General features: G+C 44.9%; 2 protein-coding genes across 3 annotated transcripts; both read right to left on the bottom strand.

Annotated features, from left to right (window-relative positions):
- Window positions 1-783: 783 nt before the first annotated feature.
- Window positions 784-7,180, bottom strand: shisa4 (shisa family member 4). 2 transcript variants are annotated; one of them, XM_036531570.1, is made up of 6 exons: window positions 6,944-7,180; window positions 4,861-5,038; window positions 4,194-4,327; window positions 3,888-3,899; window positions 3,356-3,556; window positions 784-2,925 (listed from the first exon to the last, which is right to left on the bottom strand). In XM_036531570.1, the coding sequence occupies exons 1-6, from the start codon at window positions 6,999-7,001 to the stop codon at window positions 2,885-2,887; spliced, it is 624 nt and encodes a 207-aa protein (XP_036387463.1). In that variant the 5' UTR covers window positions 7,002-7,180; the 3' UTR covers window positions 784-2,884. The 2 variants fall into 2 exon arrangements, with proteins under 2 accessions (XP_036387463.1, XP_036387464.1); XM_036531571.1 differs by lacking the exon at window positions 3,888-3,899.
- Window positions 7,181-10,564: 3,384 nt separating this feature from the next.
- ipo9 (importin 9) lies at window positions 10,565-24,613 on the bottom strand. The gene is made up of 24 exons (XM_036530488.1): window positions 24,448-24,613; window positions 21,776-21,837; window positions 21,554-21,640; window positions 21,125-21,326; window positions 20,615-20,703; window positions 20,366-20,452; window positions 19,963-20,082; window positions 19,687-19,787; window positions 19,469-19,527; window positions 19,010-19,161; window positions 18,474-18,572; window positions 18,222-18,328; window positions 17,859-17,998; window positions 17,607-17,769; window positions 16,981-17,207; window positions 16,402-16,550; window positions 16,127-16,255; window positions 15,210-15,485; window positions 14,686-14,852; window positions 13,714-13,847; window positions 12,815-12,934; window positions 12,341-12,451; window positions 12,141-12,217; window positions 10,565-11,597 (listed from the first exon to the last, which is right to left on the bottom strand). Exons 1-24 carry the CDS (start codon window positions 24,611-24,613, stop codon window positions 11,487-11,489), a joined length of 3,135 nt encoding a protein of 1,044 aa, XP_036386381.1. The 3' UTR covers window positions 10,565-11,486.
- Between the last annotated feature and the right edge of the window lie 1,149 nt (window positions 24,614-25,762).

Raw genomic sequence — 25,762 nt, 5'->3', positions numbered from 1 at the left:
TCAGAAGCATACGCCGCCTTAAAAATCACCAGGAAAGAACATAGCACGGATGGGGGTTCTTTTAATTGCCAGGTGAGAATGAATGAGACCTAAATACCAGAAGACCAGCGTCTCTTCCTTTTCCATCTTTCCCCGATTTGTTACGCATCAAAGGTGTCCCTCATATGCTGAGATTTTTCATCAATGTCAGATTTTCATAAACGGGGAAAGAGTGAACCAGTTTTGAACTGACACTTTTGAACAATCATAGTTAAGACTAGAAACGCGAAAATGTAATATTTAGAGGGCAACACAAAAACGAGTTGTCTTTAATTCCCCCAAGATCGCCCTCAGAGAAAAGAAATTTGAAATGTGAACCGTTACGTTCCATGAAGTGATTGGAGTCAATCAAATCATTGACTGTTTCAATTTAGAAAACTGTTTAAAACCTCTCAGACGATGACTAGATTGATGTATGTGGACATGACTGTATCAAATCTTTGACTCTTTAAACTTAGCAGACATCTGCAAAAGACCAGCTCATGAATAAAGTAATTGTTAGGAGGTAAACTATTTATAGAGTAACAAAGTTTACAAAATGGTTATCAGCCTTAAACCTAATAACTTTGAGGACCTCTAGTGGCTACATTTTGAAACGATGCACGTAGGCCACTTTCAAGTCTGTGCAATGTCCACGCAGATGTTTGAAAAACAACCACAAAACATTGTGAAATAGAGTAAAACGACATTTATTAATTTATTCATTTTAAAGAGTGTTATCCAGTGCTTGTCTGAATATGGCTGTCATGTCATGTTATAGGCCAACTCTGTGGAGCATAGCAAGGAGAGGGATTTATAAGTGAGACAATACTGCATTCCTATGGGGAAAGCACCAGGTTTCCCCAAACCCAGGGACAGGTGGCAGTTATTAAAAGTCTTCAGTTTCAAAACCAAAGGGTCCATTAAGCCAGTGAAAGGAAGAATGTCACTGGCATGTAATTGTATAGAAACACTATACACAGTGGCTTACATTTCCAAGTCATTACTGATGCATTAGAAAAAACCAGCAGGTTTATTAAAACTGTCATAGAATTCATTAAACAATTAAATCAAAACAATAATACAGGATACTCTTCTATATCTAGAACAGATACAACTCCAAGGATGCAGGGCCCATGTCCACAGATTCTCAATCAGTTTATGTATTATGGAATAGGGGACTTTTACTTATCAAAGCAAACATTAACATTTCCAATGTTCAGCCATGTAAGCTGAGGACAGGGTAAGTCTTCAATGATGGGGGCAGTATGAGGATCAGTCTCTTGACTCTTGTACAAAATGGGCTGATTCATTATCACTTATTGCTAAGTGAGGATTAGGCAATCATACAGATTGCAGTTTGCAGTGTGATGTATCAGAGATGCAGGATGATTGTTTTACCTGTCGCTATCTTTGAATCTCATTTTTAATATATATCCTCTGCCTCATGCATGTCACAGAGTTCTTTAGCTTCCATTCAATCTAGGGGCAGACTTCAAGTAAGTGCAGCCAGCGACTGGGATTATGACACTGGGCTCTAAACAATATAAAGAACTTATACAGTACAAAACTTGGACACCTTAGAATGTGAACACACGCACACACGCACACACACAATTTTATTTTAACCCTCTCATGCACCACCTATTAAAAGTTAAAAGAACAAAAATCAACAGCTAAAAATACAGGGAGACAAAAGTGAACCCTTAAAACAATTTCAGTATAAATACAAAGTTCCACAGAAAGCTCCTGTATGGTGCAGAGATACACAATTTTGCATTATGATGTCACCACCCAAATGATCCTTTTTTTTACATTTCAGATTCATCTCGGCTGGGATGTACATTTAAGATTCAAACACCTGCTGAAGATACAAATGCGAATACTGAATTTTTCTGCATCAGTCAGCTCCTGTCAATATCCAAGTTTCTGGTGACATACAGAATCACTGAACACTTTCAGACCACATGGAGTCTGATTACCAACAGAGAATAAAACTTGTATATACTAGCAGTGTTAAACTGCACATGAAAGTTCATATTCCAATTAATACAAACTAATTTGGTAAATAACAGTTTATATTATATATTCCAGTTTCAAATTATTCTCTCTGTACAGTCTCTGTACTACACAGTCACTTTTTGGCATCAGGTGTTAACCACTGTTAATATTAGTTTCAATTATGGAAGACAATTTGAAACTATAGACAAAGAAAGAGAGAGAGAGAGAGAGAGAGAGAGACAGGGAGGAAGACAGAGAATTGTCACATAAATCACCACAATTTGTAAAGTAGCAGAAAGAGATATCCAAAGGCACCCATCACTCTGAAGTGTCCACCAATACTTTAACCTTTGGGCTCCTGTCGCATGGAAAACAACTCCACTGGCACTCAGAAGTATTTTAAATATTAAATTTTTAAACTGTCACATGAAAACAGGGGCTTTCAAAGATGTGAATGCAAATATATTACAGGAAGAAAGCTAAGCAAGAAAAAAAAACAAGAAACGCAACGGCAGCGTCGTATGAGTCGGTGTGTGCGTGCATGTCCGGCCAACATGCTCATGAGGAGAGCCTGTCATAACAGACCAGCCTCCCTGCTCACTGGGGAATGGCCACTGCAAGAAAGCTGACGTCTTTATGTTACCATCAGCAGGAATTGGGTCCAGGACAACAGAAACCCCAACTCCAGATCATGCTCCATCGCAAAAAAAAATACCACAAAGGGGCAAGAGTTAGTACTTTTTGTTTCCAAACAGACAATGAGGCAGAGCAGCGGTGGAAGGTACGAGTCCTCGCTCATACATGGTGGCCTCTCTTATGCACTCTCTCTCTCTTCCCCTTTCCCCTCCAAGGCACCCCTATCCAGTCAGTGGCCAGGGTATTGCGGTGGGGAGTATGGTGGGGGTGCTGCAACATACATCCGCAGAGGATTAGCTGTCAAACGACTGCCACTCTCCACAGTCACAGCAGGCATTTAAAAATAATGTTTAGACACATTGCAGTTGCAACCTACCACTTCTAACTGCCTTAAACCCCCAGTGAACCCCTCAGCATTCTAACACTGCTCACGTCTGTCACTATTTTGTCTAAAAAAAATTCTGAAATTCAGATTCAAGTGAGAGCTTGTGAATAATTCCCTTGAACATTTTAATGTGTACTTGAAGTGTCTGGTTGGATGTTACCAAGTTCATACCAAGTGGTCTGTGTTTACAAGAATGGTTTATAAATGAATCCTTTTTTGCCTTTTAATGCTCCACTACACTTTTAAGTAATTCAGTAATGTGTAACAGCATCCACAGCAAATGACTAACACAAGAGAAACAGGTTTGGTTCTTACCTGCCTGGCCATAGCCAGGGTCTGCAGGTGGATAAGGAGGGTAAGGGCCCTGATGCATCATGGGATACTGCTGGGGCATCCCAGGGTTGTACTGTGGTGCCATTGGGTAGCCAGGGGCCTGGTAATCAGGCTGTCCAATCGGTTTGCCATAAGCATCATACATGGGGTCCACTGGGTAGCTGGCCATTGGAATCTGTTGGGCTGAAATTCAGGCACACCTGTCATTCCTGCTACAAAGCCTCCAATGAGTTCAGAAACTATCCGCTGTGCATGTGCTGACTTCACAGCACGAGCATGCTGGAATATGTTAACAAGCACCAGGAGGAGTGCTGAGCTAAAACAACTCATTCTTTTTGCAGGGAAAATAACTATTTTGGTCTTGGGTGAGTGCAGCGCTGTAAGCCAAGCCACCATGAATCAAAGCATCACAGCTTTGTGTTAGTCAAAAACAAACTGCATCAATTCACAAAATGTCAGTTCCAATGTGGAATAAGCAGATCATTACACAAAGCAACAACATTTTAAGCCATACCTTCCTGTGTTTCTGTAATGGAAAAAAATAAAAAGATCTTTTACTGCTTGGCTGACTTTGAACAAAATACATGTGCCTGGCTATGGAGCACATTAACAGAAACATATTTTGCCTGAGAAATAATTATTCAATCTCAGTCACAATGTACTGAGCAGACTGAAGGTACTGTATGGTTCTGGGGAGCAATGAGGAAATTCACACACAGCTGGCTGAACTGATCTCAGATCTCACTGACTGCTGATCAGTTTTGCACGCACTGGCTGAGCACTGATCAGAGGTCAGTCTCCGTGACCCTCTCTGCATTACCTTCATAGGAGGTCCTGCCCCGCAGTCTGCGCTGGTACAGGTAGCAGCAGGAGCACATGAAGCAGCACACCATGGTGGCGATGATGGCGACAAACAGCAAGATGGAGGAGGCGATGCCAGCTATGGTGGTGGGGCTGCAAAGGGAGCAAGACACTTCAGATGCTCGCCAACTACCCCCTGTCACCTTTGACCCAGCCCCCTCATTCCAACACAGATCAGAGGCATTTCTCAGCCCTCGCCCTCCCCACATAACAGAGGCAAGACACGATCTGGTCCTAGAGAGTTAGCGACGCCTCTCACCACACAAACCCAAAAGCGCAGCAATAAAAGTGTTCTATCGACTGATGGAATCTGCAGCTGTGCAGGTCTCCTGCCATGAGGCTGCTTACTACTGCACTCAGAATCCCTCAGAGAGACTGCACTGAGAAACTACAACTACACAGATAAGAAGAGAAATTAGTTACGAAAAACACTATCAGTGAAGCACTCTTTACATGTTACAGCACAAAAAAAACCAATCCTGTACAGGTGTACAACCTGACACCAGCTGCGTGTGAAGAGTGAAGGCATCTCACACTACAGCCAATTCAAATATTGTTAGCAGCACGGGCCTTGGTTCAGAACACCGGAACACTCTGCTGACCCCTCAGGGGTTCGAGCGCCGCACCTGAACTGGAACAGCATGCAGCGTTTCTGCTCCCTCTCGGTGATCATCTTGAAGCCGTCCAGGCAGCAGTAGCGGCGGTGGCAGTTCCCACAGCAGAAGGTGATGAGGGGGCAGTCAAAGCCATTGTGCCAGGTGCCATTCTTGTCCACATACCACAGGCAGTCCTCGTTGGCGCTCACTGCAGGTGCGTGGACAGGGCAGGCAGTTAGCGTCAGAAATCACCCCACCCCCTGAAATTCACAGTGGTGCCATGGGGCAGAAGCACCAGAATAGCACAAACAAGAATGGGGCTGTGGATTCGTATCCGGGGTGAGCCCCTTCAGCGAGGGCCCCCTGCTATGATGTGTCTGACCAAAATGCAATTGTTTGAACAAACAACTATACAGGCAGAAAGTAAGAGGCATGTTAAATCACACCGCAAAAGTAGGCCAAGCAAATAAATTAGAATATCTGTCAGACAAGGCTTACAGTCTCAAGGCAGTTTTTATTTTTGGTGGGTTAAAAAGTTTTTTTTTCTAAGGATAGAAAATTTTTTATTTTTTCTAAAATAACTAAAGGAAGGTAAATAAGAAACTGTATGGAGAGTATAAAAACAGCACATGTTGTCAATAACATTATAAAATAAAATCAATTATAAAATATCACTCTTTCTTTGCACTGTATTTGACTGACCAAATGCACAATAATCTGTGGCACAAAGCAGAGGGAGTAAAACTAGCTAATCCTACTCTAAATCCAAGAGTAGGAAGCACCTTTGAGGTTAAAGTAGTAGACTTCACACATGTCAAATTAAAGCGTGTCATCGGTGTACCCCTACATGCATTACTTCAGCTAAGGCTGGAGGGAGAATGCTCTGGTTTAATACAATAATCGTAGAGATTTCCTTTAAAAAAATCCAGCTGTAATTAAAAAGACATGTGCTAAACCCATGTACACAAGCCTGTTTGCCGAGGCACAGGAAATTACCCTCTGGCTTTCCTCTCTGTCACTTACAGTTTATAAATATAGGTCACTCTGCCACCTGCTTCAAGGTCTCAACCAATGGATTATCTTACAGAGTCTGGTTCAAGGGGGGTTATCCCATCCTAATGAACATGACCACAGACAAGACTTTTCACATCAGAATACCATCACTATCAACTAATTACCAGCATTTCAACAGGCAGCAATGATCTGCATAAAGAACACATTAACTGAACAGTCACTGTTTTTACTGTCATTTTGCTAAAAGTAAAACAACAAAAATGAATGAATATGATGAGATATAAGTTGTATGAAAGAGTATTAAAATGGAATATCGAATATCGTGCTGTGTAAACAAAATATTCAATTCCATATCAATCTCAATTCAATTATATTTCTATTTCAAAGTCTATTCATGCGATTTTACCAAGGGAAAAATTTAGAATTCAGATGTTGTGCACTGAAACTTCCTGCATCTTTCTGCATTTCCATGATTTATGGCTTGTGCTTTTCGCACTGAAAATAGTTTTTGATTTCTGTAGTTCAGAGACGTCAGTAGTTTTAGATTTCGCAAGATCAGCTGCAGCAATGAAACAAGTAAATAAATATAATTAACCAACAATACTAAACAAATACTATCATTTCGCTGTATGTGCCTATTCGTGGTTAACCCGTGGGATAATGCTGTCAATGTGTATTTCATTATTTTTTTTTCCCAAGGACCGTAATCTCTGGTGTCAAGATGTTTTTCATGTAACATTGATAACACCAGTATGTTCCGACAAATGTATCGGAAAAATAAATTAGGCCGAAATACTTCTACAGCACAAGTCATGAAAACGTTGTGTGCATTCCATCCCGTGAAAGCTAAAAATAGCATAAATATACTTAACCTCGATTCTCGCGTTCTGCGTATATACTGCAAGTCTTCATTCTACGATTACCTAATCTCTTGTAACGTACTCTGTATAACAATAATTTCGCGTAGATTGATAAAGATGATAAAATTGTTTCCTCGTAGGCCCTATATTATTTAATGTTATTATAATATTACCAGCTAGCATACATCCTTGCTTCTGCTCCCGAGGCCTGTAGAAAAATTGAAGCAGCATTGTCTTACCCTGCCAAGCGGAGAGAACGGTGGCGAGCACCGGCAAAGCAACGGCGACAAGGAACATCTTGGACGCAATGGAACAATTTTTGAAAATTGAAGGAAAACCGAAAATCAGATGACGATATTGTCTACCGTTGCAGTGTTTCCGTTAAAACTGAGTTGATTCCAAATCATGCTCTAGTTTAATCATTGCGTGGTCTGGGAATGCTGGGTTGGTGATCAACACAAGCAGTGTGTCGAATGACATCGCCCGTGACGCCGCACTTGCAGGGGTCGGATGAGTCCCGGCGTTGATCCTTAGCGCCTCCTCAGTTACAATTAAAGGAGAAAGAAGATTTCCGCACAAGTGGTTTATTTCGAAAAACATGGGCGCTTTATTTCTGTCAGCCTCAAGTTAAAACGATTTAACTGGCGTGAAAAGATATGCAATGTGAAAACAAAGTACGGTAGTTTTGCAGAGAGCTAGAGCATAGAGGTAGTGTTTCGGGGTGTTCCAGCAAAAAAACACCCTCCGTTTTACTTTTGACAGCGAATGGGGGGAGTAATCCAAGAAACGGTAGTCCATCTGGCTAATTTTAATGCAGTGCGGCCAGTGGCGGACTCAAGCTGTTTGAAAAAATAAAAAGGGCACCTCGTGTTAGACATGGGGCCCCACCAGCGCGCAAAAAGTTATGATGCATCATGTATGATGAAATAGTCTTCATCCTTGATTAAGAAATTTTGCGAACTGACTTGTGGCAAAGATGGCATCCTATGACAGTGCCACATTTGAAGTTACTGAGCTCTCCAGTACAACCCATTCTGCGTCCAAGGTTTGTCTATGGAGATTGTATTTCTGAGCTGGGTTTTGATCAGCTTCAGTTTACAGAATGATCGCTCTACTGAAGCAGTTGACACTGGGGTTGTAGGATATGTTTTGAGGAGCATAGTCAGATTAGGGAAAACTGATTTCACATTGTTGTCTTTAACTACCTTAGCACAGCTTTGATGCAGAAAAGATTTGTTAGCAGCCATACAATGTGTTTTGTATGTAAGCAGGGTTTGAGAGAAATTCAAAATCTTTATCAAAGTATTTGGCGGCACCCCTAGAATGTCGTCACGTCACCCACTTTGGGAAAGCTTGCCCTAGAGAGCATGTTGTAGGGGAGTCTGTAGGGCACTGCATCTCATTATCTTCACTGGGATTTTTTTTCTCTCCATTGCAAGGGCACTTCATTGTGTTTTCTCACTTGGAAGGGCATCTAAGAGGGCACTTCATGAGTTTTTTTCATCAGAAAGGCACCTGTAGGGAACCTCAAGTTTATAACATAGTAAGGGCACCTATCACATCACTTTTTCTCCACTGGAGGGGCATGTATTAGGAAACTTCCCCACATTCTCATGCATGTAGGGACACCCTTTACAGCACTGCATCACATTTTATCCACTGGAGGGGCACTTCTCCATTAGAGGAGCACCTAATCGGGCATTTCATCGTGTTTTCTCACCTGTAGGAGTACCCTGTACAGCACTGCATCCAATTTTCTCTACTGGAAAGGGACACTGTCTTGCAGGGGCGTCATAGAGGGCACTTCATAATGGCACCCTTTTCCATTGGAAGGGCACCAATAGGGAAAGTCAAGTTTAGACCATTGTAAGGGCATCTTATAGGGCACTGCATCACATTTTCTCCACTAGAAGGGCACTCATTAAGACACGTTATCAAATCCTCTTGCTCTAGCCTGCACATCATCATAATTTATTGCATGAAGGGGCACACTAGAGGGCACTAAATCATTTTTTTCCCCATGTGAAGGGCAGCCAATAAGGCACTTCCTTATTCCTTAAAATGTTGGAAATAAGGGTAGTTATCAGGCAATCATGTGCCAACCACATAAAGAGATGTTTCAAAAATGTTAATAGTTGCCAAAACATGTAACTGTTTTCGCCACACCATAAATTAGGTTCGAGTGATAAAACGAATAGCTACATGGACACATCCACACTTAACCACAAAATGCCCAGGTGTCCCAATAATTTTGGACCCTAGTGTATAACGTGAAAACACAGCAGGCTACACGAGAGTAGTCTATCAACGAGACTGCACATTACCTACATGCTCAGGAGTAAAAATAGGCCTACTATACTGCGTATTCTGTCGAGTTTGTCACAAAATTATGTGAAAATATGCTTTGTGTTAGAGCTTTTGTGTGAGAGCTATCGTTTATGAGATGACTGTGACTGAGGGGCGACAGAAGTCATTTCGCGTGATACGCTGGAGTGTGATACGACTCCCTGGAGAAAGAAGATGTTATATAAAACATACTGGTTAATGTTCATTCATTTTTCGTCATTCACATAAAAATATTTTTATTCAAACAGTCACCCAAAGAAGACAAGACAGAAATGAGGTTGTATGAACAGTGGTGCAAACCGATTAACAGACAAATATCCAAACTGTTCCAATGCGGCTGTCTCGTGTGTCATAAGTCTGGGAAACCTGTTCCATCTATTAAAATTTAGGACAGGTAAAGGTCATACCAGAAGACATTTCTGAAATGTACAGAACGATCTTACAGGGCAAGTCGTGTATTCGTTTTTGCTACTCTTATCGTTCTCAAGCCCCTGACAGAGCCAGCTCGATCCCATAGTTTCAAATGCAACAAGTAAATTTGAATTGTGTACGTATTTTATGTGACATGGAGTACCTATGTTCACTCCCAATTTACTGTAAAATGGGTCTATTTCAACCTCTCATTAACTACACTCCCATTTGCGAAAGGTTACTAAGGAACATTTTAAGATTGCAGTGGGTTTCTCTTCTCAAACGTTAGAGGTAAAATAGGTGACAAGAGAACGTGGGAAGCACTGTCTTAAAACCCAGTTGGTGCATATCTTCAAATACTCCACAGCTGCCGTTCGAGAGCTTTGGAACCAACATGCGAATGCACTGAAGAGAAGCATTTCCCGCAATCGTGAGGACAACTTAATACCATGCATTTGGAAATCAGAACTACTGAGGCAGATGACTAAAAGGCAGAGCCAACAGAATTCATTCCTGACTCAAGGGGGGAAAAAACGTAACCATTATTTACATTGATTTGAATCGGTTCAATTATCGTTTGAAAGTTAAGTTAATAAAATATTGAGGCTGAGACATAGTTCCTACAGCAAACTACTAACCTTTGCCCTGTGAAAGATCTTAGTAAACAAGTACACCACAGCAGAGACCGTTATCCTTTTTCCATTGCACAGCTGGAACCAGGATGGCTGGAAGGGGGAGTCAAAGCACAGCCCAGCCTTTACACCAGGAATGGTCCCCCCCAAAAAAAAAAAAAACTAAGATGTATGACACCACATCACAATCATTTATAGAGTCCTGCTTCACAGTGGACTGTACTTATGACCAGCCAGTTCACCCAAAACATTACAAAGAACTGCTAGGTAAAACTGAACTTTGGTAAAGCCCGAAACGCCCGAAACAGAGCATACCGTTTTATCTGATTTTTTTACCGGTTAAGATGCAATATGGTTATGCAGTTTATTTGTACTGTAAGTATTCCCACACCTGTAACACTGGCATACTGACAGAAGATGTAATGGAAAACAACCTCTAGCCTTAAGTGAGAAGACCTGGATGTATTTCTACAATGGGAACAGGACAAATACAACTAACAAAGGAGAAAGAGGAGACTGAAAAGGAGGCCTAGTCGGGCCGTTTATTTTGAAACGTTTTCTCCTCCGCTCTAGTGGGCGGGAGGACATTGGGAGGCTATGTATGACCATGGCAACAGTATAGCAACTCCCCCCCTCCCCAACCCCATACACAAACCACAGCCAAAAGACATGGGTCATCATGGTCGTTTCTCAATCCAAACGATTTTTTCGAAGATTACGAAAAAAGAACCGTTTGCCCCAAGCATCTGTCCATTGTTTAAGTCTCCTCACCCTTCCCATCTCCTGCAGTTTTCAGTACAGAGCGAAGCAGACAGGTGTGGAGCTGCAGGACAAGGGGATCTGTAAAAGACCCATTCATAGTTTATATCCTAACAGCCTGAGAAAGTTCATGGAATTTCCCAAAGCTGGCCAATAAAAAAAAAAATACTCCCTCCCCTTCCCACAAGTCTCCTCGGGGTCACTTTGGCCAAGTGTGTAGCCAGCCCCTCCATTTGCAACACTTCCCAGTCCTTTTAACGGGAAGCCTGTTCCTTCTTCTGGGGGAGTTCTGACTATTCACCCACCCTCTGACTGTCCCCCCACCCCCCCCAAATCCCACCGTACGATGCATGCCATTTCTCCCACAGAGTCTTCACCCATCTCTGCATTCAGCTGGAGTCTTTCCTCTTAACAGGAAGAAATGAGGTGAGGTGATAATTGGATCTTAGTCATCCAGTCCAAAAAATTCCACTGTTGGGGGGGGTTCTAAGGGTGGGTGTGTGACAGGGAGAGGGAGTGAAGTGAAATGACTCCAAGACTCAGCGTCCGGAGAAGCACACAAGTGTAAAATAGGTAGAGGGGAATGGGGGAGACAGGGCAGGATTTGGGCGGATGTGGGGACAGGGAGGGGCCATTATATGCCAATGGACTGCAGCACTCTCCTCTCCGCTTCGTTCAGGTGGCCAGAGAACATGCTGTAGCAGGGCTGCTGGGCAAACTGTGTCAGGAAGTCTGTCAGGTAGGCCTAAGGAGGGGGAAACAGCAGACCACTCAGTAACCAGGGAAGACACATGGGGTTCAACCTAAAGGCCTTGTGCAGTGGCAGCCTAGACAACAGTAAGATAATAATGATAAAGTGCTGTGCCTTAAAAGACTTATGGAAGACTTTAATCTTCTCAGCTCCAAAAAAAAAAATTAAATAAAAAAAAAGTACTTCTTGACCATGAACCCCTGGGAAAGCACAACACTGGATATATTAAGCCCACACCAAATCAGTTGTTTGTACAAAGGGTGATCTTTAAATGCTTGGAAAGTCCAACCAAACACTTTCCTGGTTTCATTTTAACACAGCTCTGCTCCAGGTACCCACAAAAGCTCTGTATGGGTGTAAATGCAGATTTTTAAAAAAGTTGTTTGCAAATTGGTACAGCACATCAAACGTGTCATCTGTTGCATAAAGCACAGCATATCTACCTGAATGGCAAGCCAAAGATAAATGGCAGAAGTTAATCTGGGATTAACTTCAGTGCAATCTTTACAAAACTTGTAGTAGGTGGCAAGAATTTACCTGAAGGTCAATCTGATAAATGGGGTCTTTCAAGGCATCTGGGTCTTCCTCATCATCATCTTCATAGTAATCATCATCTGTTCAACAGCAGCAGGTATACCTCACACACCACCCACAAGACTCTGCCTACATCTATAACAGCAGCCTAGCTAGTGACTCAGTACAGTACAAAATGAGAGAGGGCCGCACAGGAAACTCACCATATTTATTGGAGGCTATGAGGTCAGAAAGCAGCTGCCCTGCTAGCCCTTCATCCTCACCATCCTCCTCTTCCTCCTCCTCCTCTTGTTCCTCCCACATGTCCCCGGAATCTACAGAGACAGGCACATTCTTCAAACACAAAAAGACACCCACAGCTCTTCTCTAACAAAGAGTAGACTCAATTATCATCAATCATGCATATCAGCTTGGAGCATGGAATTAATATTATCCTTTCTGTAGGAATCAAACAGCTAACTGAAGACAGATCCCAGGGGAAGGGCTTAGCGGGAGGTGTCTAGGCACATGTCATTCTGACATCCAGTACAGAGCTGATTCATAAATAAGCAGTGCATCTGTTTTGTGGTCATAGATATATACTGCGACTAAAATTCAGCAGTCAGTGGATCCTAATTTTTATTTTGTGAGAATTCAGTTATTCCATATCTATGTCTAGGTCTCTCTATGTGTTGTACCTTGGCTCCAGTCTCCTGCTGCTGCTCTGGTTGCATTGGCCTCCACCACAGATGACAGCTCATTGACTATGAGCTTGAAGATCTTGACCAGCAGAGGAATGTTGGTCCAGCGCTCTGGGTCTAAATCAAGAGACAGTGGCACTGTTAACAACCATGATTATGAACAAAATAAAAACAAACATCCATGTTGCCCCCAAAATTCATTAAATATCAACATGTACGGCTAAATTACTTCTTGTGACACGTAAACTCTTAAGTTCCTGTTTTGATGACATCATACAATACAGCTAACACCAATTAAGAATTAAGGCCAAATTAAGAATCCGATTTTTTAAAAAAGTATTCATAAAGGACACAATTAAATCCTCCTTCTGCAGACCAGGAGTGCCCCAGTCAACAGCAACCAGCACAGCTTAAACCTCTTAAAGCCTTTTTTAAATAACTGCATTTTCCACCTTCGCTCCCTCTTTCATTTGACTGCATATGGCTTAAAGAAACCCTTGGGTGATAAACAGACCATGGCAGCAAATGTGCTGCATACTGAACTCAAGGACTACACAATTGGCAGTGTTTCAGAGAGGCTTCCTCAGGAAAGTGGCATAAAAGCAAAGAAAAAAAATATTTTAAGCATCAATATAGCCTGCTGTTGCACTGTGGTGATGGAATTAACTGCACTCCAATTTGTGGGTCTTGCTTTATCTAAACCGCCCCATGATTTTGGAGTCCAAATCCACAGTCTGAGAACCCCCAGTGGCACACTTTTTAATTTGTATGGCATCAGACCAACATAAAAAGCTGAATAACCAATACGCACGTCCCTAAGCAGGACATATTGCCAGTCCCTACACTGCTCACATGACCATGCCTGGGGAAATAAACACAGGGTAACGGATCCTTACTCTTGGCACTTTTGGACCGCGTGCGGATGCCCTCGTCCGCGCTGAAGATCTCCTCCCCCTTCACCACGATGTCCTGCAGCCGCTTGTCGTTGGTGTTGAGGCCGTGCTGCAGGAGCTTGCACAGGGCCACCGTGCTGAAGGGACAGGGAGGAGGGACAGAGGGTGAGCTGGGCGCAGTTATACGAGAACGAGGCATCACACACCCTGAGAAGCCATCTTGGGAGGTGGCAAATTTTAGTGGTCTGTTGCTTCATTTATGAACCCCACAATGACTGTGAGCCACCACGTCCTGTCAGTCACTAGCTCATATGAACCAATGAGAAGAGTTTGCTCTCCACAGTAAAGCACTCTGATGGGTTCAGATGAGCACATCACTGATAACATTTTTGTGAACAATGATTTATTGGGTTTTCTTTCGACACGGGATGCACATGTATATTTCATCAGGAAATCTCACTGATAATAATACAAATATACTCATTTAAGGTAAGTGGATGAAAAAGACAAAACTATAGCAGAATTTTTTTTCCCCCAAAACTCACATCGAAAAAATGACTAGACCTGAAACAACCTGAATATCATCTGTCTATGAGCATACAGATCCAGATTTAGCAGCTCATTAACTGGCATAATTTAGCACCTAAAATTGGCACAAAATGGCAAGAGATAATTTGGCCAAGTTCCCTGCAGTTGTAGTTTTGGAGTAAGTCATAACATCAAAATGATTCTTTTTGCTGCTGTTGAGGCAGACATTAGGAGCTTGCGGTTTGAAATTGAAAACGTTAGGTTTGCATCATTGTTTGAGAAAAAGAGAGCGATGGGTGATGAGGGAATTGCAGATAACACATGACGGCTCCACCAAGTCTGCAGCTAACAAAGCCTTACTCTCCCATCATCAGCTTGACACACAACTCAGCTTTCCATTCCAATGGGGGGGGGGGGGGGGGGGGTGGGGAGTGTGCTGATGCCCACCTGACTTTGCCCTCGTACTGGCCGTAGAAGAGGTGCTGGCGGCTCATCCACTCGGTCATGACGAACTCCAGGGCGGGCTTGCCTGTGGGGCCGGGCAGGCTGCACAGGAACTCCAGCAGCGGCTCCAGCTGGGAGTGCACCAGGTGGGCAAACACCATGATCAGGGACTGGAGAGAGACAGAGGTAGAGGCGGGTCATGTATACACCTCACACAAGCATCCTTACCTGCCAGTGAAAAGTGCAACTGCATGCATCAGCACAATTTTAACAACAATTCATACTTATACTGATTCAAAACCAACATTTTTTGTGGAGATTCCTCAAACCTTAAAGAAATAAATGTAGCTTATTTGCTTTTATTTGTTCAATACAAATATGCTTCAAGCTGACCACCATTAATATTGCTCAAAGGTCATCAAGACAGCACTTTTTCCTTTTAATTGGCGGCAAAATTAAAATGCATCAAACCACAACATGAGAGCACTTCCCTGTGCATCAGCAGCCCTCCCCTGCCCCGGCCCTACCTGCATGACGCTGAGGGTCTCGGCCTGCTGCATCTTGCTCAGGATGGCGCGCAGGATCTGGTCCAGCTGGTCGCCCAGCTCGGTGCCGGCGCGCGCGATGAGCGTGGACACCAGCCGGCCCACGAAGGCGGCCGTGAACTCGGAGGTGCGCGGGTCCAGGAGCTGGCTCACCACCTGCATCACGTACCACAGCCCGCTGTGGCCCTGCTCGTCCTGCCACTGGCCCACCTGCTCCAGCGCCACCGACACGTAGGCCCGCAGGCACTCGCCGCCGTTCTGCACGGGACGACCGAGAGAGAGAGAGAGAGAGAGGGGGGGGGGGTCCTTCAGCCAGGCACACAGAGGAGGGACTGCCCCCAGGAGAAAGCTGGCCGTTATAATTGTGCCTTGCGACTTTTACTTGCGTGCTGCTGTCGAGTATTATTGCACTTTGTTGAAATTCACTGAAACACTTCCGTATTCATGATAGCACTGGTTATTAAAGCAGTGTGTGACAGTCTACATTTTTTAAGTCATATACCAACAATCATATTCTGTAAGTAGTTTACCACTGACCTTGTGACTTTATCAGATAGCACTTGTGTGTCCCTGCTTTGAAAGTCGCACTGGGTAATAGCATCTGGCATGCGATGAAATGCAAAAGTAATTGCGAGAAAGTGTTTAACAGCACTGCAGGTTCGATTTCCTGCTGGGATGGTGCCCTTGCATCTTTTTGCATTGTTTTCAACCTTTATTGTTTCAGTAAACAGACCCAGCTGTAAAAACACAGTATAAGGGCAGCACATATATAGCCATGGCCTTATGGAACTCTGGAATCCATTATACTGGGAATTACTGGGGTCACAGCAAGACTAACACACATTTACAAAAAACTCCTCCATGCAAGGTGGGGCGATCGGGTGCCACGGGGACCGCACCTGCATGGTGGTGTTGTCGTCAGTTCGCAGGGTGCACTGCGCCACCGCGGGGAACGCCTGGCAGATCAGCAGCTCGGACAGCGGGGGCTTGGTGTGCCGAACCACCGTGGTCAGGATGTCGATGGCTGTCTGCAAGAGAGGACAGGGGATGCCCCCCGGCACTCAGACAACGACACAAGGCTCAGCGGAGCTGAAGCCAAGGGTGACAAACCCAGGGCACTGCATTCAGGTGAATACCTAACTGGGGCTGTATTATGTTCTGTGGTTTAACTTACAGCGCACAGTCCAGAGGGGATCTTGTCGGGAGGGGCCTGCATGATGCTGACCAGCGTGGGGATGAGACGCATCTGCATGGGGCCCTGGCACGCCTCGATCTGGGCCAGCTCCTTAAAGATGTCCTGAGCCAAAGACGCCACCACAGGGTCTGACACAGAAAGGGAAAGGGAGAAAAAAAAGAGATGTCATATTCTAAGTAATAACCCCTAGAAATCTATTTGTGTGTGCTTAAGTCAGTGTACTAACCAAACTGTTGTATGTTTTATTCTTTTATTGCATGTTATATAACACATTTGGACCATTTGGCAGTATTTAGCATGTACTGAATTAAGAAAGAAAGAGAAACAAAAGGAGACAGGAAGAGACAGAGAGAGAGAGAGAGAGAGAGATACACACAAACAGGGACAGAGAAAGAGAGAGAGAGGATGAGAGGGAAAGACAAGTGAACAGAACAAAATGGAGTGAGGAGAAAAAAAGAGAACAAGAAGACAACAGCAACGAGGAATAATATTTCTCCATTACGGAGGAGGGTGTAAGTGGGCACAGGGGGAGTTGGAGAAGGATACGGGAGGCGGTACCGTTGCTGTACTTGAGGAAGATTGCGATGGTGAGCGGGCAGATCTTGTTCTCGGCGCTGGTGGTGAAGGCCGGGTCGACGGTGCACACAATGCACAGCGTCTCCATCACCAGGGTCAGAACTTCAGAGCTGAACTGGGCTGCCAGCTGAACCAGACCCTCCAGCACACTGGGCAGGAAGGGCTGCAGAACATGCGTGCTCTCTGACAGCTTCAGCTGGTCACAATATCTACAGCACACACACACACACACACACACACACACACACACACACACACACAAAATGTGCAAACATAGGGCTAACGTCAGGGAATATTCATTTAAAGTTGGCTGTCCATAACTCAGGATGGGGTTTTACTGACAGCTAAATCCAACTACAATGTATTGAATCATACTGCTGTGATCTCAGCTGACAGGTCCTGACCCCAGTAATGTTCTGTTGCATATGTATCTAAAAACACACTGAAATGTTGCTGACCTAAAGATTCACCGCAATAATGGCAAGCAAAGATCTGTAAATGGCCCCTCTTAAGCTACAAAGTGAATAAAACGCAGTCCTTGGCTGTCAGACCAAATAAAACATTATTCAGGCCACAGAGGGCTCGGCAGTATGGTGTACGGGTCTCACCCCCAGATGGCGCGCACGGCAGAGATGCGGACGGAGGGGGGCTGGCTGTCGTGCAGGCCGCTGACGGTGGCCTGGAGGAACTGCTGGATCAGCTCCGGCGACATCGCGGCCGTGAAGCGGCTGGCAGCCCACAGGGCACGGCCCAGCAGGAAGGGAGAGGCGGCTGGAAGAGGAGGAGGCGGGAAGACGTGTGTGTCAGAGAGGGAGGAGGCAGGACAGGGGTGGGGGTGGGGGCGGAGCCATCGGACTCACCTGCCAGGTTGAGGTCAGCCAGGATGACGTTGGCGAGAAAGCCGTGCATGTCGAACTGCACGCGGCCGCTCTTCACGTTCTCCGTGATGATGGTCTTCACCGAACCCAGCGCCAGCATACAGGCCTCGTGAACCTTCCACCTGCCACGGCCACAGAGACAGCAAGCACTCACAGGGTGAAACCTCACTGACGCTGTGCCTACACCAAAACTGTGCTGAGGAGAGCACAACTACACTTAACTCAGCCTGGACTCCCATCAGAACCTCCGGGAAATGCTAACACTGACCCCATGCAGGTTTCAAGGACCAGTAAAGTCCTTCACATGGAGGCCTGTAGGCCCCTCCCACTCGCTGCGGTTCTCACCAGTGCTCACTGCCGCTGTTCTTGGCCTGCTCCGCCTCCTGCAGGTGCCGTGTGGCAGCGGCCGCCAACGCCGCTGCACTCTCGTTCTGGAACTCTGTTGCCACGGCCTGCAGACAGAAGGAGAAAGGGACAGGGATGGAGATGAAGAGGGGCAGACAGCGGGAGAGAGATTAGTTAAGGTCAGAGATATCAGTACAGAGACATGGGTCTCACTGCCTATCTCATCGCGTCTCTGACATTACAGGCTCTCACCAGCAGCAGGTCCTGAGCTGAAATCCGAACCGAGTACGAGAAGGTGTCATCATCCTCGTCCTCCACAAACTGCTGAGGGTTAGCAGTCCACACTTTGATCTGCAAACAGAGGATGAGAGCATCATTGCTGGGCACCAGCTTTATATGATGGGCAGCAGTCTAGTGTGGTGGTTAAGGAACTGGACTTGTAACCCACAGAAACCAGGTTCATATCCCAGGCGGATGAATTACTTAAGTACATATAAACAGGGGAGATGCAGAATGTGTGGTCACCCCTTAATACGGACACCTACTATGCAAATAAGTAATTTAAAATGCCTGGAAAAACAGATCCCAAAACTACCTTTTTTGTTGTGGGGGGCATATTCAGGTACAGACAGACAGACATACACATACACATACGCAGACACACACATACACACACATACACACACACACACACACACACACACACACTTTGAAGGGTGCTCCCCCTTTGCTGCTACTTTCTGTAAACTGCTCAACAGGTAAAGTTGCACGTGTGGTGGAGGTGGTACCTGGTCCTCAGTGATCTGCATGTACAGGATGATGTAGTAGATAAGCTCCGGCAGAGCCTTCTTCACTGTGCTCTTGAACTTGCTGTTCTCCAGGAGTGTGTGGACAAACTCAAAGATGCTGAAAACCAGGTTCTCAAAGCCCAACACCTCACCTGCACAGAGAAAGCCACCATCACAGTCAGTGACCACAGTCAAGAACACCAACCTACCGCTTCGGCTGACCCAGTTCTAGGTGTTACGCTACAGTCAAGTTCTATGGATGACTTTAGATTAGTCATCAAATCACATTTAGATCTGACCAACAGGATTTACATTTACATTTATTCATTTGGCAGATGCTTTTATCCAAAGCAACTTGCAAGTTGCAAGACTTACAATTTCTGAGCAGTACTCATGGTAATGAACATTTGAGAAATTACAGCCACTTTAAAAAGCAATCAAGCCAGCCCATCAACGCACCATCTGAGTCGATGGGGTCATCCACTTCCTCAGTGTAGTTGACTTCTGTTCTAACATAAGTGCAAATTAAGTTAAGGAAAGCCCATATCAAGACACACAAACTGAGTCACACTGCTAACCACCATCTTGCTCCACTACATCCCACAGCTATGCTGATCTCTGACCAGTGTTTGGTGAATGTGTGCCACAGACACACCCAGACCAGGCAAGAAGGATATAAGGCGGCACTCTCAGTCAGGGTGTTCCACACGATGGGCAGGATCTGCTGCATGGAGGACACCATGGGTTTGGGGAAGTTCTTCACCAGGGCCGTCACCGCCTGACAAAGGAGACAGCCCAATCAGGCTCTGAGACAGCTGGAGACAGCCCAATCAGGCTCTGAGACAGCTGGAGACAGACCAATCAAGTTCAAGAAAGAGGGTGACAGACAAGTCATTCTTCAGACAACTGAGACCCTGCGGGTGCCCCAGAGTCTATCCCTAGTTTTCCCGCACCTTGAGGACCTCCATCTTGAGCCCGCTGTCAGATGACGGCCCGTCTGGCATCTGCAGTGCCTGAATGAAGGCCTCCGTGAACTGTTGCACTACGGGGAAGATCAGGGCTTTGGCCGCACCCTAGGAAAACCCACAGACACCCACTGCGTTTACCACTACCCCAAGCACACCATCATCGCTTTACTACAAAAAACACTGAGGACCTTTCCTCAACACCCAATCTGCATATAAAACTATAATTCATAAGTTTTAGCCTCTCAGTCTCATTTGCTCAAGGGTGTCAGACTCAAATTGAAGCGGAATACCTTTATTCAACCTTCACAAATTAGCTACCAGTAGCCAATTACTTGTCTACGCATTTGCTAACTTGATCAGTATCCTCACACTAGCTGCCATGCGCTACCTTCTCTAGTTCCTCGATGGCACAAATGAGGTTGGCACAGGTGGTGAAGATCTCCACAGCTCGGGAGCGCGTGCGAATGCTGTAGACCTGTGATGACAAAGAACACCACAGGCTCATTCATCCACACGTCAGAATGACACAGAGTGTGATGCTGGCTCCAGGCCTAAATCCAAGCATAATAGCTGGCTCCAGGCCTAAATCAACCATTTCCATAACCCCCCACCACACAGACTGACTGCTCCACTGTACCTCTGCCATGGTGAAGATCTTGTACATCTCAGGCAAAATCACAGGGGCAACCAGGGGCATCTGTGTGTCTGTCACTTCACGAGTGAACTCTAGAGAACACAGAATTGGGGAAGAGGTGACTACTAGTGATTTTCAGAGAGAGCTGCTTATCTGTTTCAGCATTACTTTGTCTATTTTCCAAGTGTAACCAAGATGTATTCACAGTGTCTCCCAGGTGCATTCATGGCGTAAACCAAACACAACAAAGGTACAGTACCAGTCAAAAGTTTCAAATCAAAACTATATTTTAGATTCTTCAAAATAGCCAACAATTTTTAAAAATACAGATTTTTATGGAAAGAAATTCATGCATAGACAAATATAAATAGTGAAGTTGATGCTTAAGAAACAAATTTCAAGCATTTAAGCATTAGTCTTTCAATCAAAATGTATTTGAATGCATGTTTCCAATTATCATAATCAGCTGTGTCCACAGTTTTGACTGGTACTGTATGTGTCAGGTGTTCGTACCTGTGAGGACCCTCATGGCGCCGTGCACGGCGTTGACGTCCCCGCTGACCAGCATTTCCATGAGGAGTGTGAAGAGCTGAGGCCAGGCCTCTGGCCAATCCCAGTGCGCGATCGCCGACACGGCGTAGGCCACGCTGGAGCGCACCTTGCTGATGGCTTCCCGCAGGCCGCTGGGGAGCAACTCCCGAATCGCCCCCTTCGCCTGGGGGGAGGGCGAGAGAGAGCGACCTTCACAACACCACACTCACACGCAAACAGGGAGGTTTACAAACCCGCAGCAATACAGACCCAGAGGACATCTTATAAGGCTATACATAGTGATCATTCCACACATGCATGCACACACAAACACTACATTCTTCCTTGGCCCAGAGCTACAAGCACCGTGAGGGGCACAAGAAACAGGGTGTTTAGAAAGACATTCTATACCCGGTCAGTGGTTTCTGGGGGCCTGAACTTCTCAGACTGGGCACACCAGTGTGTTTCCACATACTGCTTCAGGATGACCGAGGCCAGCTGCAGAGGTCAAAGGTTACAGGTCACAATCCCACATACATAGCATGGGCAATGAAAAAGCAACACGTCCCCCCCCCCCCCCCCCCCCCCGACTGCGGCTAACATCACAGTTCAATGCAGAGTTTCTCTGCTCACCTGACGGATAGCTAGGGCTCCCTGAGGGTCAACTGTCAGCTCTGCCAGGTGCACACCGAACTCTGAAACACACACAGCACAACACACAAATCAGGGGTGCAAGAGAAACGACACACCAGTCAGTCACCATATAAAGCCATTTCTTTACTCAACACTTTACGGGTCAGTCTTTAGTTGCTTGCATTCAGGCCTGAAACATTAATAAAATGGTCAAATTAAGACATGAAAACTGGAGTGGTCTGTAGACAGCAGTGCAGCATCAAGTGTACCAGACTCTGGTAGTGGTGTTTCAGACTGAAGGCGGGACAATGCAGTTGTACCTGTGAGCAAGGTGATTTACCTCAACTGCTCCAGTAAATAGTGAGGGACTGTAATATAGTAATGAATATTGCACAGGATGTGAATATTGAAATGAAAATTTTCCAAAATAATTCTGGAATCCTGTAGTTTAGAAATCATTAAGGCAAACATGACTATATGTATCCATCTTACATTTTACTTCCAAAAAAACAGTGAAAGTATTGCAATTACAAAAACCAAGTTAGAAATAAAACTTCCCAATTCTCAATTTTTAGCTCGCTTTAGAATGAATCAAAGGTCAACTTGTTTTCAGAGCAGACCAACTGCACTGGAAATAAAGAGAAGCAACAGTGCTCCTTTTATAATGGTCCACAGCTTGGCTGCATAAGCTTTTCAATTCAAGTTCAAATTCAAAAGCACAAGCTAAGTCGCGCAGCCGACAGAGCTAAAGTTGCATCCCCTCTTGTCATCTCTCTCTATCTCTGGATTCAGCTGAAAGAGACGACGCAGCCCAGGAGACAATGTTAATGCTGACACCCCCATACAGCAGGTCCCTGGGAAAGAGGCAGAGGTTACTCTCCGCTGTGACATTGCAGTATATCCCACAACCTGCACTGTCAGCCTTTTAGCACAGCAGCAACCATACTGTACACACTGTTCTTGCGATAGGGGCATCGATTTTTATTGGCACTGTTGGAACATAGCTTCATACAGATGAAGCTTAACATTTAAGGCTGGTCAAAAGGCAGAGAAGCCACAGTAAATATAGTGAGCGTATAACATTTCTTTTAACAGATACCTGATACCACAGGGGTCTGAGGACACATTTCTGTTCACTTCCCATTTATCAAACAGACAGAAAGTGTAGATGCAAATGACAATTTAATATGCCTCACACTGCATTGATTTGGGAAGAAAAAATTTGTCTGGAAGGAGGTTTCTGAGGAATGTTTTCCACAGACTGTTTTCCATCTGCAGCTCCAGCACGTAGCCTGAGCCATCCAATGAATATTTCACCATCTAGCTCTAAACAATGCTGTCAGAAGGAGGGCTATTGAATGGGGGGGAACTCAGCAGAGGCAGAAGCTGTCACTCTGTGGCTAGCTATCCCCAGGCAACATAACAAGAGAAGACAGCCCAAGACCACCTGAGACCACTATCTCCCCAACTGTGCAGTATACTGTCTAAATTACAAAATACAAAACAAAATATTAAACTAGCCATTTAGTTTTGTTTTAGCCTCATAATATCTGCTTTTGCTTTTTAAAACACACAGACTCAAAGTGACCAGCACGCATTTAAATAGATACTTTGCTACCTTGTAAATAGCAGCTGGCGAGGTGTTGCAGAGTTTGTTAGCCAGCTAATCTGGCGTGGCTGACCGATCCAGTCTGGGGGCAGCACCAGATGGCCATGGGGGTCCCTGCTGCTTTCTTTGGGTGTGTTATCGTCAGACAGCAGCTAAAATCAGTGGACTCTCGCTACACGATTAATCTGTTAATAAGGTCCACCAGTGAAACCTCTCTTGAATGTCTGACGTGGACATAATGCGCTCTGATGCCGGTCGTCCTCGAAAGTCTACTCCGATAAATAAATCTACTCAGACCCACAAAGTTCAAGTTCTTTTGACTGAATGAGGGCGGGAATTCTGAATCAACGCCACAACTGGACAGGCCGTATTCCCTCAACGGCCATCACGTGGAAATCGGGCATTTCTAAATTATTTAGCCATCTGACTAGCTACTGCCGAATAATGTTCGCATCTGGAAACAAGTAAAGCATTACGTGTTCAAGGATCAGAAACCACTGTCAATGACCGGGTTGATAGCTAATTGACTGCTCAGCTAACCAAAACAGCAGCCTGAGTGCATCAGATAAATGGATGTCCACCTAGCTAGCAACCCAGCAAGTCATCCGGCATTTGTCTGGCAAGATAGGTACCAGTACTGTTAACACGTTTCTAAAAAGTTACTAAGCTAAGAAGCTCATTTTTGTCTTAAAAGAATTCTTGATTGCTGGCCCAGCTACCTAAAATGTGTCCGATCTTACTGGAATCTTATTGGTATGTTGGAAATGTGACTGGAATGTAATTTTGACGACATGAGCTGAGTTAGCAACTTGGCTAAACAGGTAACCAGCTAATTAGACTAGCCAGTTAACAAATTTGCTTACCAGCTGGCTGGCTAACCAGCCAAACTGATAGTGAGCTCGCAACTAGCGTTTGCACGTTACTAGGTCGCATGCCCGCATGTGTATTTCGCCTCTTCCATGCCAATCAAAATCAGGCCCCAGCAACATTGTAACGTTAGCTACCCAATACACATGGTGTCGTTCCGCTTCACACTGTCAAGACAGGAGCCTGCGATACTTACCCTCTGTCACTTCCAACACTTTAATCTGCTCCTCCGCAGCTGCCCGCACCTCTTGCACCGGGGATAGAATAGCTGTCAACGTCTCGATCAGTGCTTCTTTAAGTCCCTGCTGGACCGGGCCAGCGGCCGAAACGGAACCGGGACCCGATGTGTTCACGCCCGCCATATTTCTGCCCGCACAGCCTGGGCTGCAACACTTGTGATGATGGGGGGGCGGTGTTGCACCGGAGCGCGCCAATGCACGGACCGGCGAGGAGGAGCTCTTCCTTCAACATCAAATCTCCCCAAATCGCGCTTCCTTGTCGAGGTTATCGCCGTCCTCAGGCCAGGAGGGATCACGACAATTCTGCGTTTTGTTCATTGAAAGTATTACAATGTGCCGAGAGGCCCAGCCGGCCCGACGTCTGATTTACATCTTGGATTTTGGCATTTATATGTACCATGGTTCTGAATTACAAGAGCATCGAATACTGTTCACTATATATGTGACACTATATCGACAGATCATTCATGACAACCTACCTTGTATGTTATGCAAAGCTAGTGTAGGCTACTGTGAAACCCATGTTTCTGCTGCATGTACCATAGTTGTATTTCTTGGCTTTATTCATGGTCACGGTTATATGTCCTCTCCAGTGACGATGGGATATCGTTACCTCTGCTATCATGCAATGGAATATCATTCTCATGAGGTCTGTGATGCAGTTTTATGGTCCACCTGGAGTGATCAATGCTTTGATCACTCCAGGAAGTTTTTTTGGAATGATATTCTCATATGGAGGAAAAAAAAAAGTTGCGTACAATTATTAGATATGATAATTCAGGAAACAAAGCTCCCCATAAACAGTCAGTGGACTGCTAAGCTCCCATATTCATTACCTGATCTTTGCACAGAGGGCTGTTGAGCTCCGGTGCTGTTGATCTCCGTGTTTAAAGTGTGAGTGCCTTCTCATTTGTGTCACTCAACAGCAGTGCGATATGCCCTCTCTGAGATAGCACCCATAGGTCTGAAGCTGATTCATAAAGAGAATCTGTGAGTTGTACTCCATTTAAATTTGTGTCTTGGAGCACCCTGTAAAAATGTTTCCTGGATTAACAGGATCACATATAATGTATGGACACAGAATTGTTCTGTATGTTTGTGTGTATGTGAATGTGGAAAATGTGGAATGTGGAAAATTGCATGTCTTCTTAGCAGAAGACATGAGCCAGAGCAATTAGCATTGCATACATTTTTATGTTATCCATTTGTATATTTGGACATTTGCTTAAATGATTTAGGTTAAACACCTTGTACTAAAGTACACCAGCAGCC

The sequence above is a fragment of the Megalops cyprinoides genome, chromosome 6 (genome assembly GCF_013368585.1).
Source record: "Megalops cyprinoides isolate fMegCyp1 chromosome 6, fMegCyp1.pri, whole genome shotgun sequence".
Lineage (NCBI taxonomy): Eukaryota > Metazoa > Chordata > Actinopteri > Elopiformes > Megalopidae > Megalops > Megalops cyprinoides.
This window is presented reverse-complemented; position numbering and strand designations above follow the sequence as displayed.